The 15,188-nt window shown below is 40.9% G+C and overlaps 1 protein-coding gene across 1 annotated transcript in view; it reads left to right on the forward strand.

Annotated features, from left to right (window-relative positions):
- The window catches only part of ANKRD22 (ankyrin repeat domain 22), a 62,027-nt gene that overhangs the window by 30,126 nt on the left and 16,713 nt on the right, over positions 1 to 15,188 (forward strand). The window contains exons 2-4 of the mRNA XM_069753508.1: positions 2,939 to 3,130; positions 6,221 to 6,328; positions 11,778 to 11,855. Coding sequence (XP_069609609.1) covers positions 2,939 to 3,130; positions 6,221 to 6,328; positions 11,778 to 11,855 — 378 coding nt within the window. The remainder of the gene's footprint in view (positions 1 to 2,938; positions 3,131 to 6,220; positions 6,329 to 11,777; positions 11,856 to 15,188) is intronic.

Consider the following 15,188-nt stretch of genomic DNA (forward strand, 5'->3'; position numbering starts at 1 on the left):
CCTTTTTCCTTCCACATTGCTTTAGTTCTTGTGAAGCACCTGAAGGGTTAATAAACTTCTTCAATGTGGCTTTGCGCACCTTCAGGGGAACAGTTTTACGAATGGTGTCACTTTTGGGCATTTTCTGTTATATTAACCCCCAAACTCACTTCAAATGTCAGGTGGTCCCTAAAAAAAATGGTTTTCTAAATTTTTGCTGGAAAAAATGAGAAATCGCTGTTCAACTTTTAACCCTTATAATGACCTAACAAAAAAACAAAATTCTTTCCAAAATTGTGCTGATGTAAAGTTGACTTTTGGGAAATGTTATTTATTAATTAATTTGTGTAACACCACGCTCTGATTTAAGGGTACAAAAATTAAGTTTGACAATTGCAACATTTTCAAAATCTTTGCCAAATTTCAGTTTTTTTCATAAACAAACGCAAGTTATATCGAACAAATTTTACCACTAACATGAAGTACAATATGTCATTAAAAAAAACAGTCTCAGAGTCGATGGAATACGTTGAAGCGTTCCAGAACTATAATTTCATAAAGAGACAGAGGTCAGAATTGTAAAAATAGGCTTGGTCATTAAGTACCAAATTGGCTCTGTCTCTAAGGGGTTAAGCGATAGACGAGGAATATTATTTGACAATTCGCTTTTAAAATGGAAGTTACTTTATGCTGGCACTGAAGAATATTATTTAGCTGTAAAAAAATAATTTTGTTATAGGCTGCTACACAGGAATATTATAAAAGCTCCCAAAAAATTGGTTTTGTATATGATGCTACTATCTAATATTTTTTGACTCGAAAAAGAGCTGATTTGTATATCATGGTAGTGGATGAAACCCTCCTTATTTCCACCCAATCCCACAGTCTGTTCCTAATACTATACAACACAATGGAAAATGGCAGCGATCTGCAGCATGTTCTTGCAATGATAACACCCAGCTGCTTGCCTTTTACTCTACCTCCTATTCTCTCCCTACGCTATCTTCACCTAACAAGGAACTAATCTTCACAACCTTCAGCTCGTAAAAGAACTTTTTGGAATGAATAACTCTCCCTATACACTTTTATCACTCTCCCTACGCTCGCACTACGCTCTCCCTACACTGTTTCCGGCTAATGTGTGCAAGATGGCGCTGGCAGCCATTAAATATCCGGATGACACTGTAGGGCCAGCCAATCACAGTAATGCCATACCAAAGATGGCGCTGGCATTACTGTGATTGGCATGTTCATAGGCTGCAAATAAAGATCCAAACATGCTGGGTGGTCACTCGAATCTAACGAGGTGAATACCAAATTACTTGATGAGTAACGAATAGCCCGAATAGCGTACTTTTCGTGTGAGTAATGGAGAGTGCTGAATGTATTCGCTCATCACTAATGGTATGTTCTATGGTGAGAAACCTTTTTATAGAGAGAGTAGAAAATGTATCATGTATACTCATCAGTAGGTCCTTTTTTCCACCAAAATAGCTCTGACTCCTTGAGATAGTGAATTCTATAAGACCTGTGAAGGTGTCCTGTGATATCTGGCACCAGGACATCAGCCGCAGATCTTTTAGTAGGTCCTGTAAGTCATGATATAGGACCTCCCATGGATACAATTATTTTTTCAGCATATCCCACAGATACTCCATCAAATTGATATCTTTGAAATTTGGAGATCTAAGAACTCCATGAACGCATCATTCAGGAATGGTTTGAGGGGAATGAAAATCTTTGCTGTGTTGTAGACCACATCATCCTGGTGCGAAATCACTGCCATGAATATGTTAAATTAACATCAAATGAATAACAAGGCATGAGGTTTTCCATCCAAACCTTGCCTAGAAAATCAGTGTCTTCAAGCTTGTCTTCTTCCCAGGTGCCATCTTTTCCCATGACAGGTTGTCAGTAGTGTAACTTGAAGCTTGTTGGTTCCAATGCAAAATCTCCTATGACTCTCAATGAACACTGATCTTAAAAATAAAAAAAAAATCCTGGCTAACCTCTCTTTCATTATGTGCCTAAAATGAACATTAAAGAGCTGGTAGTTGCTTAGAGGGGTCGCTCACAGCTCCTGCCATCGAATAAGCTGTTCCATGTCAACAGAGCATCTCTTCTTCCTCCAGGCAGCTCTGTTGATGGCGCATTACCGATGGTGTCATGCTGACGAACAGCTGGTTCCCCACAGTTGGGTGGCGGGGAGCCATCTGTCAATCAGCATGACTTTGGCAGCCATGACCCATCAACCGCGCAGAGGGGGAAAAGAAGCCGCTGCTCTGTTGATGAGACGTCAGCGGAGGCTGCTGAATCGATGTAAAGAGCAGTCTGTGATCGCTTGGTGCTGGCAGAGATTGGCACTAAGGATAACAGGCAAGTAGTTGCCAACTACCTGCCTGTTAGGTCTTAGAAACATTGTGAAAAATAAAAAAGTTGCATATATCCCCTTTAACAGTATTTGTCTTCTCATATGGGTCAGTTGCCATATGGGCTCTCCTAGGCTCCTAGGCCTATAGTTCTGCCCCTACAGGTTGTGTGTGGTATTGCAGCACAGCCTAATTGACTTTAATGTTGTGTAACTGAACAGTAATTCCAACTGCAACCCATGGAGAGGTGTGATGCTGTCTTGTAGACGAAAGCAGCCATGTTTTCTAATTCTGTACAATTTCAGTTTTCAATCAACTCAGTTTACCTGATCGTGGTTTCATTGTTTGGTGGATCATTGTGCATCATATAAAAAGAATAATGCAGACCACAATGGGATGTTCCCACCTTGTAAAGCGATGTTACGAGGATATGGCATCACTTTAGGATCTGTGGTGGTCTGACCTCTGAGACGCATATTTTAGTGACATGCTTGTCACTTTGAGTTGGGATAAGCCATAGTTGTATAATGTTTATTTGCGGACAGTGAATAATGAAGATCCTTCATGATTTTTTTTTTTTTCTTCATTAGCCGATCTGTCAAGCTGCCTATGAAAACGATCTAGATGAAATCCAACATCTTGTAGAAGAAGACCCTGATGTTGTTAATGTGAAGGATAACTTTGGTGGAGACACGCCACTCATATGTGCCTGCCGGAGAAGGAATATTAAAGTTGTCAATTACTTACTATATGCGAAAGCTGATATCAACCTCACAAATAATGTAAGTTAAAAAGAGGGTTAGATTTAGAATTTTAATCTTTGACTTACAGATTCCCAAAGTACACTATTATTCAGGTAAAATGTTTTAAGGTTTATTTCCAAAATCACAATTTGATTTCATAATAATGTACATATTTGTAGCCATTAACTGGTTCCAGCAGAGCTCTACGCTACTGCACTGCTCCACAGGAGAGCTGTAATAACTGGGCAGTGCAGAACTGAGACACAAGCTGAGCATTTGCAGTTTCACATCCTTAGGCTACTTTCACACTTGCGTCGTACGACGCACGTCGCACTGCGTCATTTTGCAGAAAAAATGCATCCTGCAAAGTTGTTTGCAGGATGCGTTTTTTCTCCAAAGGCTTGTATTAGCGACGCATTGCCACACGTCGCAACTGTTGCGCGACGGTTGTGTTGTGGTGGACCGTCGGCACCAAAAAACGTTGCTTGTAACGTTTTTTGGTGCGTTGTGTCCGCCATTTCCAACCGCGCATGCGCGGCCGGAACTCCGCCCCCTCCTCCCCGGAACTCACAATGGGGCAGCGGATGCGTTGTAATAATGCATCCGCTGCCCCCATTGTGCTGCGTTGCCACAGGATGCGTCTGTACGTCGGGCCGACGCTAGTGTGAAAATAGCCTTAATCTGTCACCAGCAGACACCAACAGCTCTGCTCTGTCTAGTAATAACAAGCTCCATTGTGGAGGAATGCAGGAGAGTTGAGCTCTGCTATGAACTAGCTAGCAATGATCTAAAACCACACAGGCTGCTATACTGATGCAGATGGCAGAAGATAAGCCCTGTTAGGCAGAGCACTGTACCATACCTCCCAACTTTATCAAGAAAGAAAGTTGGACAAAATATGCAGTGTGGCACATTTTTGGTCATGCTCCTAGCCCCACACATTTACTTTTTTTTTTGTACCTTGGCTTGAGGAGTTGTCAGAGGGAGCACAGTGGCAAATGAGGTACATTCATCAGACCACCAAGGACAACACGGTGTAGGCACAAATCTCTGAATGTCCTGCTGCATCCGAAACAGTTAGGACTTCTGGATTTATTTGTTGCTAATTCACTACATAGTTGTAGCAGCCATCATTTTTTCTTTTTCCATAAGCTTCAAATTTTGTTTTTTTTATGGGAAGAGCTAATAGGGTGTATACAGCTACCTTAAACAGGGGTGGCTACTCCCGAAACATCTGAGGTGTGCAGGCGTACTGTTCCTCCTTCCAATGTCTCAGTATGTAGGACTTTCCCCTGTGGATCTACAGCAATGTCCGTTTAAGGTAGCGAAAGTAAACTGTTTTGCATATATCATTACTGGATTATATTTTTGTACTTTAGTCGATAAAAATATTTCTATTTGAAGGATACTTTTGTGGGGTTTTAGAGAGCATGAGACCACTCATAGACCACTCGTAGATATAGTTTGAGTAAGCTAGACTCAAAACGAGTCGCATATCTTCGTATGCCCATGCTACTATTTTAATGAGGTCAAAATAAAGTATTTTTGCGTTTAATTCACTTTGCTGGATTGAAAAACCTCTTTTCAAAACTTTAGACCACTCTGACACACCGAATTGGACTTTTAACGATTTGAAAGGCTTCATATGTTTTTTCAGATCATGTACTGTACAACCTGTGTGTAATATTTCTATTAGAGCATTCTTCATCTTAATTGTACAAATAAGACAAAAAGCAAAAATCACAGCATGCCAGTAGTTTTGGGTAAGTGTACTGTGAACTAGTAGGCTTGTAAGAGTGTTTGAACATAACCGAACTGTTGCGCTACCATATCTGTAGCAAATTAATCCAAACATAAAAAGAGTTTTAATAACAAAATAATAAAAAAATGTTATATTCTCCGAGACACACCTCTGATGGAAATTACCATCAAGAAAACAAACAGGTGCATAATGTCTCGTGAAATATGACCTTGTGGTAGATCGGCTCACTCGGCTGCACCCGAAGGTAGACACAGGTACACTGCCTCTTTTAAATCTGGTTTATTACACATGTGGCATAAGCAAACAAGAAGTGAAAATAAACAGCTGAAGAGGCAAAACTGGAACAAAAACAAAATGGTAAGGATCCCACCTGCTCAGGATAAAACAGCCAGGTTCAGTATAGTTAATATAAACAAAACCACTTCTCTGGAGCTGCTGGCTCCAGACCCACTGAACACTGAATGAATGCCTCTGGGGCTTACTATTTAAAGCCCAGACCACACGCTGGGGTGATAAGGTGGACAACCTCCCATTCGCTCTATAGTTGTTCACAAAAACCCAGCCCTTTAAATGGCCAACTAAACCCATTCAACAGTGTGCTTGAGGAAACTTCTAGGTTTCAAATCACTGAAGCTAGTAGCCTTAGTGAAACGTATCTCAACCTCAGCACTTTGACAGTAGCTTTGTCACAACCTGTATTTAAAAATAAATAGAGAACATAGATACCTGAACAGAGTAAGTAATCTTGTGAAGGATCACGTGACATGGAATTTTAATTTTCTTGTTGGCTATTACCTATATCGTCTGTTTTTTGGTTTGGTTTTTTTTACTCACTAGCTCTGAGCTTAAACTAACTCATGCTCTTCATTAACAAACTGTTTGAACATAATGGCAGAGCAAAAAAATGCAAACTAGCATATGTACATTGCCAAGAGCTAGTGTGACCAATGGTCCGGTGTGCCCCAATGCATGTTCTGCCCAAGCTTCTTCAGACAGTGATATCTCTGTAACAAGCAACAAGTAATTTGTAGAGATGTGCAAGACAAATTGCTGAGGTTTGAATGGAAAGGTTTTATAAACCTCTAATAGCACTGTGAATATTAATAATAATAGTAATATTAATAATAATATTATTCTAGTGTTCTGCTTTAGTCTACTATACTTTGTGTATATAGCTAGAGAAAGTCTATTCTGTATCTATACACTAACTATAGTGTCTCCATTTCTGCTTGTTACAATTTCTATTCAAGTAGTTACTGCACAGTTACACAAGAGTCCAACATTTTAAAAAGGACAAATGGTAAATGAAGGTGACCCTCTGCCATTAATATTTGTACTGAAAATGTTCCCTTTCTCTCTGATTACAGAAAGGAAGGACATGTTTGCACTACGCTGTTAGAAAAAGGTTCACATTCTTGGACTACCTGCTCATTGTAATCTTGATGCCTGTAATGCTTATTGGATACATGATCATGGTGAGTTTGCAGAAAGATATTGGTGTATTTCCATAAGTAAAGCATATATTACTACATACATGATCTAATAGTGTTTCTCAAGTTGGGGAAGGAAACGCCTGACTCTAAAGAAATTCAAAAATATTTTCAAAGGAAGTCGTGTCTGTATCGTAAAATTATTTAAAGTAATGTCAGCAGGTTTAGTTATGCAATCTGACAGCCGCATAATGTAGAGACAGAGACCCTGATTCCAGCAATGTGTCACTTACAGGGCTGCTTGCTGCAGTTATCCTAAAATCCAAGCTTTCTCTGCTGCAGATCTACCAGTTCTCTGAATGCAGAGTTCGGTATAATCCTGCCCACACCACTGACATATTTCTGTGCACACTGTGCATAGGCAGAAAACAGCTATTCTCTAGTGGGAGTGAGGACTACTTTGTCTCCTGCTGAATACAACACTGATTTATTCACTCTATAGTAAGCAGCCCAGTAAGGCCAGTTTCACATTTGCGATTGTGTCCGCAGCATTTCTGACACATACATCCCTATGCTTCTTGATTTAATATATTTTACATTGTGGACGCAGGTACATGCGTTTGCATGCGTTCACTTCCGCATGCGTCGTTTCATGGTGTGCGGCTGGGTGCGGCTAACGCACAGTGTTGCAATTTTTGGAGGCGGCAAATTTCCGCCACCATCTAAACAACGCATTACAGTCTATGGAAACACATAGGAACGCAAGGACATGCGTTCGCTTGCATTTCCGTACTCATGTATTTTCTGAGTAAAGAAGAAATCCCATGAGACACCCCCATTTGGCGTGGGTTGTGTGAAGGAAATTCTTTTTCCTATCGAACGCATGGGCATAAAAACCGCAAACGCATGCAAAAACGCATACATATGTTTCCGTCTTGCGTAAGCTGATGCAGATAAAAAAACACTGCATTATCATGCGTTTTTGCATGCGTGTTTGGACCAGATGCTGCGGACTCAACCACAAATGTGAAACTAGCCTAAGTGATACATGACTGGAATCAGGTTCTCAGTCCATGCTGCACTCAGATGAAATGGCAAAAACCTACTGAAAAATTCCCTTTTTAAGGGATTCAAATGTGAAAATTATTTTATAGTTTCTTGCAGTTTAAAACAATATAATGAAGAAACCTCAATTCCTTATAAAACAAGTGCAGATAGTAGATGTGCACTAAAAGTAGCAAAGCCAGAATTTTTTACCTAACCTAGATATCTCTGCATGTTGTTTAATGGAAACATGGAGAGCAAATCTGCATATTCATCCCCAAGGCTATGTTTTTGCCTCTGAACAATGTGTTTTTTTCCCCCCATCTCTCTAGATCAGAAAGCCATAGCAAGGGTTGAAAATAGGTGGCCTCCTATAACCAAAGATTAGTCACCACTCTTGGCTGCACTTCTGCACCTTGATCTTAAAAATAACCCAAGCCCATAGTTTAGATCCCCAGGTTTTGGGTCAATGTACAGGTAGCTAAATGATCCAACCTGCATAAACCCAGAACCTGAAAAAAAACGGATATTTCACTTGATCTAAAAACCCAAAATCGGCCAGCAAATGATCATAACAAAACTTTGATCTTAATCATTGGCGCATGTACACATTCCATTGATCTGCCAACAAGAAGAACACTTGTTTGTCAGTTTGTTCGATCAGTTACATATGCCATTAACCCCTTCATGAACTTGGAATTTTTCCTTTTTCCATGTTCGTTTTTCGCTCCCCTCATTCCCAGAGCCATAACTTTATTTTTCCATCAATATAGCCATGTGAGGGTTTATTTTGTGCGAGACGAGTTGTACTTTTGAACGACATCATTGGTTTTACCATGTCGTGTACTAGAAAATTCCAAGTGCGGTGAAATTGCAAAAAAAGTGCAATCCCACACTTGTTTTTAGTTTGGCTTTTTTAATAGGTTCACTAAATGCTAAAACTGATCTGATATTATGATTCTCCAGGTCATTACAAGGTCATAGACACCAAACATGTATAGGTTCTTTTATCTAAGTGGTGAAAAAAAAATTCCAAACTTTGCTAAAAAAAAAAAAAAAAATATTGCGCCATTTTCCGATTCCCATAGCGTCTCCATTTTTTGTGACCTGGGGTCGGTTGAGGGCTTATTTTTTGCGTTCCAAGCTGACATTTTTATTGATACCACTTTTGTGCAGATACGTTCTTTTGATCGCCCGTTATTGCATTTTAATGCAACCACCAAAACCACCAAAAAAACGTAATTCTGGCGTTTCAAATTTTTTCTCTCGCTATGCTGTTTAGCGATCAGGTTAATGCTTTTTTTTTATTGATAGATCGGGCGATTCTGAACGTGGTGATACCAAATATGTGTAGGTTTGAATTTTTTTTTTTAATTGTTTTATTTTGAATGATTTAAACTTTTATATTTATTTTATATTTTTTTCACTTTTTTTTTTAAATTTTGCCATGCTTCAATAGCCTCCATGGGAGGCTAGAAGCTGGCACAACTCGATCGGCTCTGCTGAATAGCAGCAATCATCAGATCGCTGCTATATAGCTGAATTGCAGGCTTGCTATGAGCGCTGACCACAGGGTGGTGCTCACAGCAAACCGGCATTAGTAACCATATAGGTCTCAATGACCTCTATGGTTACTATGCAGAAGCATCGCTGACCCCCGATCATTTGACAGGGGTCAGCGAATCGCTCATTTCTGGCCCGATGGCCGGAAGCGCCGGTTAAATGCTAGTTTATAGCGGAGGGTGAATCGTGATTTCACCCGCCGTTATTGCGGGCACATGTCAGCTGTTCACAATAGCTGACAGAGTTGGTGACTCTAGGTTCAGCACCTGTTCACACTTTGGATGTTTATGTTTGGATGTGACGGTCAGTTTTTTTAAATGTATTCTTTAGCCTTCTGGCCGAGCACTCCACCTCTTAGCCACAGGTGTTTTAATCGCAATAGGTCCATAACCCCTCCACAGAGAGAGAATTTTAATCTAAGAGGTTTCACAGGTACCCATTCAGATGGAGACGTTTATTCTCAGTGAGGAAAGGAAAGTGTAGGACCTGGTATAGGAGAGATGCCCTAATGTGGCTACCAGGTACTCATAAAATTGGCCATTTTTATGCGCTAAACGCTCTCATTTTTCATATTTCTAGTGCAGTAATGCAGTTCAATTTTCGTGTTTCATGTTTGCATGTTTCAGCGCTGCAGTGTGCTGCCTTATTTACTTGACTGTTGTGAATTCCGCTCTTGGGCTCCCTCCGGTGGTTGTAAGTGGCACTTTTGTGAGTTCTGCTCTTGGGCTCCCTCTTGTGGTTTCTAGTGGTATGGCTGCTCCTTGGAGTTAGCTGTCATCAGCTGCCTTCACTTATCGTCTCTTCTGCTCCGCTATTTAAGTCTGGCTCTTTCTTCAGCCTGTGCCACTTGTCAATGTTTCCTGGCTGGATTCACATCTCTGCTTGGATTCTCCTGGTTTCCTGACCAGTTCTGCAAAGATAAGTTCTGGCTTTGCTCATTTCAGTCCACATGTTGTGGACTTATTGTTCTGTGCATTCTATATTTGTCCAGCTTGTCAGTATGGATTTTTTTCTGTTAGCTGGAAGCTCTGGGAAGCAGATTTACCCTCCACACCTTTAGTCAGGTGTGGAGCTTTTGTAAACTCTGTGTGGATTGTTTTGTAGTTTTTATACTGACCGCACAGTATCCTTTCCTGTCCTATCTATCAAGCTAGACTGGCCTCCTATGCTAAAATCTGATTTCATTTCTGTGTATGTTATTTTCCCCTCCTCTCACCGTCAATATTTGTGGGGGGCTAGCTTTCCTTTGGGGATTTTCTCTGAGTCAAGATAGCTTTCCTGTTTCCATCTTTAGGGGAAGTTAGATCTTAGGCTGTGCCGAGGGGTCTAGGGAGCGTCAGGTACCCCCCACAGCTATTTTTAGTTGCGCTGCTAGGTTTAGGGTTTGCGGTCAGTACAGATACCACCTCCTTCAGAGCTTGTCTCATGTTGTTCCTAAACCACCAGATCATAACACTTGACTGTATACGAGTTGGTGACTCTAGGTTCAGCACCTGTTCACACTTAGTCTATGTTTAGATGTGACGGTCAGTTTTTTGAAACACAATAGCTGACATGTCCTGGCTTTGATGCGGGCTCACCGCCAAAGCCCGCATCAAAGCGGGGGTTCTGACCTCGGATGTACTATCCCGTCCGAGGTCAGAAAGTGGTTAAAATATCTGAACATGTTAAAATAGCAGTGCCCCCGCCGCCAGATCGTAATCGAGACCAAAATCTCTCGCTACCCAGGAATTTTCATTCTCTTTCTTCAGCACTGAATTTTTTTTTTTTTATACCAACTGGGTAGTAACGATTTTAGCTGCCTGCAATCCACACTAGTGGTTTTACTATTGCTTAAAAGATATACCAATCTCATTATATATAATGGGATCTGTTCAATGTGCTGTGGGGTGGAAGCCATGGGAGAGGTACTCGTCCCTACACCCTGGCACATTACATGAAAGTGGTGGTCCTGGCAGGGCATGTGGACTTTGTACTGTTGGGGTGCTTTGCCCCTGCAGCTCGCATGTAACCAATGACTTTGGTCAGCGAGGACCAGATGTTTTACAGCTCAATAAGGGAGGCCACCAGTCAAAAATAAACTTTTCACTGAACGATAACTTAGTGGGGTTTATATACAGTAGATAGCAGGTACATATCTTATTGAACATTTCCTTCACAAAACTGAGCATCTTCCACACGTTTCAATCCCTTCCTTTTCTCTCGTTACTTGTTCTCCATTTTCACTGTTCCTCGCTAATTCACTACAACCCAGCTCAGTACTACTGTCTAGTTAGCAAGAGTCAATTACTCAACCCGCAATTCCGCTTATTCTTTTCCATGTTCCAGTATGGCCGGTACTTAACTTCTGTCTCTGGTGCTCTGGAACTCCCGCCCGGGGCACTCTGTCTCACGCACTCTTTCCTGTCTTGGCCCATTACCTCTTGGAGTTATAAACTCTGGGCCACACTGCTAGGCGTCCTTTAGCTGGATCTGTCTGTAATCGATCATTTTGACTTTGTCATGTCTCTTTCCTTCTGATACAATCTTGCTATCCCCTGTCACGGTCACCTCTCACAATAAGGACCCCCACACCAAGTGGCACTGCTCAGCTCAGATCTTAGGTCTGCTTTCTACACATACTGATTCCTGTCTGAGGTCCTGACAGGAAACTGCCCAACTGTTAACCTTAACTTTACCTACCATCAAGCAACATTAACGCATGTCAGTTAACATTACACAACAAAATACATTTTCAACAATACACACATTCTACAAGAGGGAACTTGGGCAATATGTCCATCTCCTTACAGCTGCACGTGATGAACCAGTCAGAATCAACAAAATCGCAAAAAATGCCATACAAATGTAATAACATGTCGCCTATGATTTGTGTTTCTGTGTGCAGATATCAAAGACAAAACAAAACGAAAGATTAATTAGACTATTGCTGAACGCAGGTGCCAATGTCAACGCCACAGATTCTGTAAGTAATGTTTACTTCTCGTTTGTGCTGTTTTATTAGTGTTCTGTGTGTATCCCTTGCCTCTACTACAGATTTTTATTTTTAAGCTTGCATATTTCTCCTCCTTTTTTCCTAAAGCCATACCTTTTTTACAAAATTTTTCCATCTACATAACTCAATTAGAACTTGTTATTTTTGTGGGACGAATTGCAGTTTTGAATAATGCCATCCATTTTTCCATTTTAACGTACTACAATACACTGGAAAAAAAATCTGAAAAAAATTGGGATAAAATGGTGAAAAATTAAAAAACCATGGAATTTTACAATGTTATGTTGCGTTTTGTTTATCTAGTACTCAGTGTAAGGTAAAAATGGCCAGACAATATTATTCTCCAAGTCAGTATGAAATACAGAACCTTGGGTGGATTTTTTTTCCTTTTTTGGATTGTGTTGAGACCCGTGACTTTTTAGTTTTCTGTCGATGAAGCTCTACAAGGGCTTGTTTTCTGAGTGACATTTGTGCAGTTTTATTACCAATTTGGGGTACATACAATGGTCCCGACTAATCCAGGCGGGCGATGTTCACGCTGGGCTTGATAAGGGGGCGGGTTGGAGTCAGACACTCCCGATTCATTAAGAGGTGCACATCTGCCTGATAAATTCATACTCTACTATTTAGAACAAATAGCTTTACTATTTTTTTTTTTCATTGACTGTTCTAATCCATATTTGGGTCTCAACTTCGTGTAACAGCTCAGAAGTGCATCATATGGCTAATCGTGATTTACCGGCTCTAGTGACCTCATTCACCTAAAGGAGCACATTAGAGAGTGGAGTATGATTCATTGTGTGTTAAGTGCTTCAGTTGGGATGTTGATGTAGTAATTGAACACAAAGTCCCTAAAGCAAGACATTCCCCTCGGCAGAGGAAGCGTAAAAGGCTTCATTCACAGTCCCAGGACGAAGATTGCATTAAACCTGAGTGAATCATATTCAACGTCACCATCTGCTCATGTTCAGGAGGGGTCTCTAGCAAGTGTGAGCTTGTGTGTAGCAGCTCAATAGTTCTGTTCTACTGATGAGTTCACGGGTCAGTGCCACAGAAATACAACTACCATAGCCAGTTACTTATACGATACGATACACTTTATTGATCCCGTGGGAAATTATGGTATCACAGCAGCACAACTTAAATCATAAAAATCATAAAGGAATTACATAGTTGACATGACAGTTTGTTGACAGAAGAACATTATACATTAGAATAGGACATACACAACGAGTGAACTGAAATGTAGAGAAATAAGTAGACATTCACCTTGGTGGTTTAACCCTAATGTTATTATTGTACATTCCCATGGCAGTTGGCACAAACGATTTCCTATATTTTTCCTTCTTACACCTCAGAAGTATTAGCCGGTTACTGAAGGTGCTCTTCTGTCTCATGAATAGCTCATATAGTGGATGTGCATTATTGTTCATAATTGCCATACACTTTTTCAGAGTTCTTTTCTCCACTGCCTCCCAAAAAGAGTCCAGATTACAGCCCACAGCAGAACTTGCCTTCTTAATAATCTTATTCAGCTTATTAGCATCAGAGGCCCGCACACTACTACCCCAGCATGTGATTGCAAAAAAGATGGCACTTGCCACCACAGATTGGTAGAACATTTCTAACATTTTGCTGCACACATTAAGACCTCAGTTTCCTTAGGAAATACAATCTGCTCATCCCCTTCTTGTAGACAAACTCTGAGTGGCATCTCCAGTCCAGTTTGCTATCCAAATGGACCCCCAAATATTTGTAACTCTCCACCTGCTCGACCTCCTGACCAGCAATAGTGATCGGTAAGCATTCCATCTTTATCCTGCTATAGTTGGCCACCAACTCCTTGGTTTTCTTAACATTTAGTTGTAGAGTTACCATTGCACCAATCCACGAAATTCGACACCACCCTTCTGTATTCCTCATCCCCCTGATCTCCCCTAATGCATCTCACAACCACGGAGTCATCCGAAAATTTTTGAAGGTGGCAAAGTTCAGATTTATACTGAAAGTCTGAAGTATACAGTGTGAATAGAAAGGGTGCAAGCACCGTTCCCTGGGGGGCACCTACACTGCTCAGTAATCTGCTTGACACCACTGCTCCCATCTGTACAAACTGTGGCCGATCTGATAGGTAGTCAGTTATCCAATTTCTCATCCCCTCCTCAACCTTCATATCAGTCATCTTTTTGTGTAGTAAAAGTGGCTGCAGGGAGTTAAATGCACTCGAGAAATCGAAGAACATCGCTCGCACCGTGGTTCCGTCAATCTCCAGAAATGAATATACCCTATGTAACAGAGAAAGAATAGCATCATCCACCCCCAATCTATGTCGGTAGGCAAACTGAAGGGGATCGATAAAAGCATTGACCCTCGGTCTTAAGTGAGCAAGCACTAATCTTTCCAAGGCCTTCATAGCGTGAGATGTTAAGGCTACAGGACGATAGTCATTTAGGGTTGCAGGAGAAGAAGTCTTGGGTACCGGCACCAGACAGGAAGTTTTCCATAACACAGGTACCCTCTGTGTTTGTAGACTTCCATTAAATAGGCGTGTAAAGACAGTACACAGCTGGTCTGCACACACTTTAAGGACACGTGAGCTGAGTCCATCAGGTCCTGCAGCTTTACCAATGTTAAGTGACAAACTGCCTCCTCACATCATTTTCGGATACTCTAAAATTAGTCTGCTCATCCTCCAATATCTATGTTGCAGAATTTGCACCCAGGTCCCCTCCACTATCAGTTGGCACATGTACAGCTGAACCTGTTGAAATACTCGTTCATCTCATTAGCCTTGTCTAGATTTCCACCATGATTTTCAGGCCTCAGCTTAAGCCCAGTCAGTAATTTCATTCCTGACCAAACCTCCCTGGTATTATTGTGGGACAGTTTCTTTTCAAGTTTAATTCTGAAGGCTTCCTGGGCCTCCTTTATTTTATGCTTCAATTCATGCTGTATCATTTTAATGTCCTCTTTGTCACCTACTTTAAATGCCTTTTTTTTCCTGTTGAGCAAATGCTTCAATTCCTTTGTTATCCATGGCTTGTTGTTTGCAAAACACCTAATCTTTTTAGTCGGCACCAGCATATCAGTGCAGAAGTTAATGTAGTCAGTCACTCTACCAACCACTTCATTAACATTTGTATCACATTACAGGACCCGATTCTCCTTGCTTAGATCCAGCTGCTAAGGAGTCTTTAGGTCAATGATCCATTGGAAAAAGTGCACACTTTCTTCTGGATGAAAGCATTTTTTGCACAATGTATCTCATATTTTCCAAATTGGAGACATATCAAACATCAGTGT

This window comes from Ranitomeya imitator, chromosome 2 (genome assembly GCF_032444005.1).
Source record: "Ranitomeya imitator isolate aRanImi1 chromosome 2, aRanImi1.pri, whole genome shotgun sequence".
Taxonomy (NCBI): domain Eukaryota; kingdom Metazoa; phylum Chordata; class Amphibia; order Anura; family Dendrobatidae; genus Ranitomeya; species Ranitomeya imitator.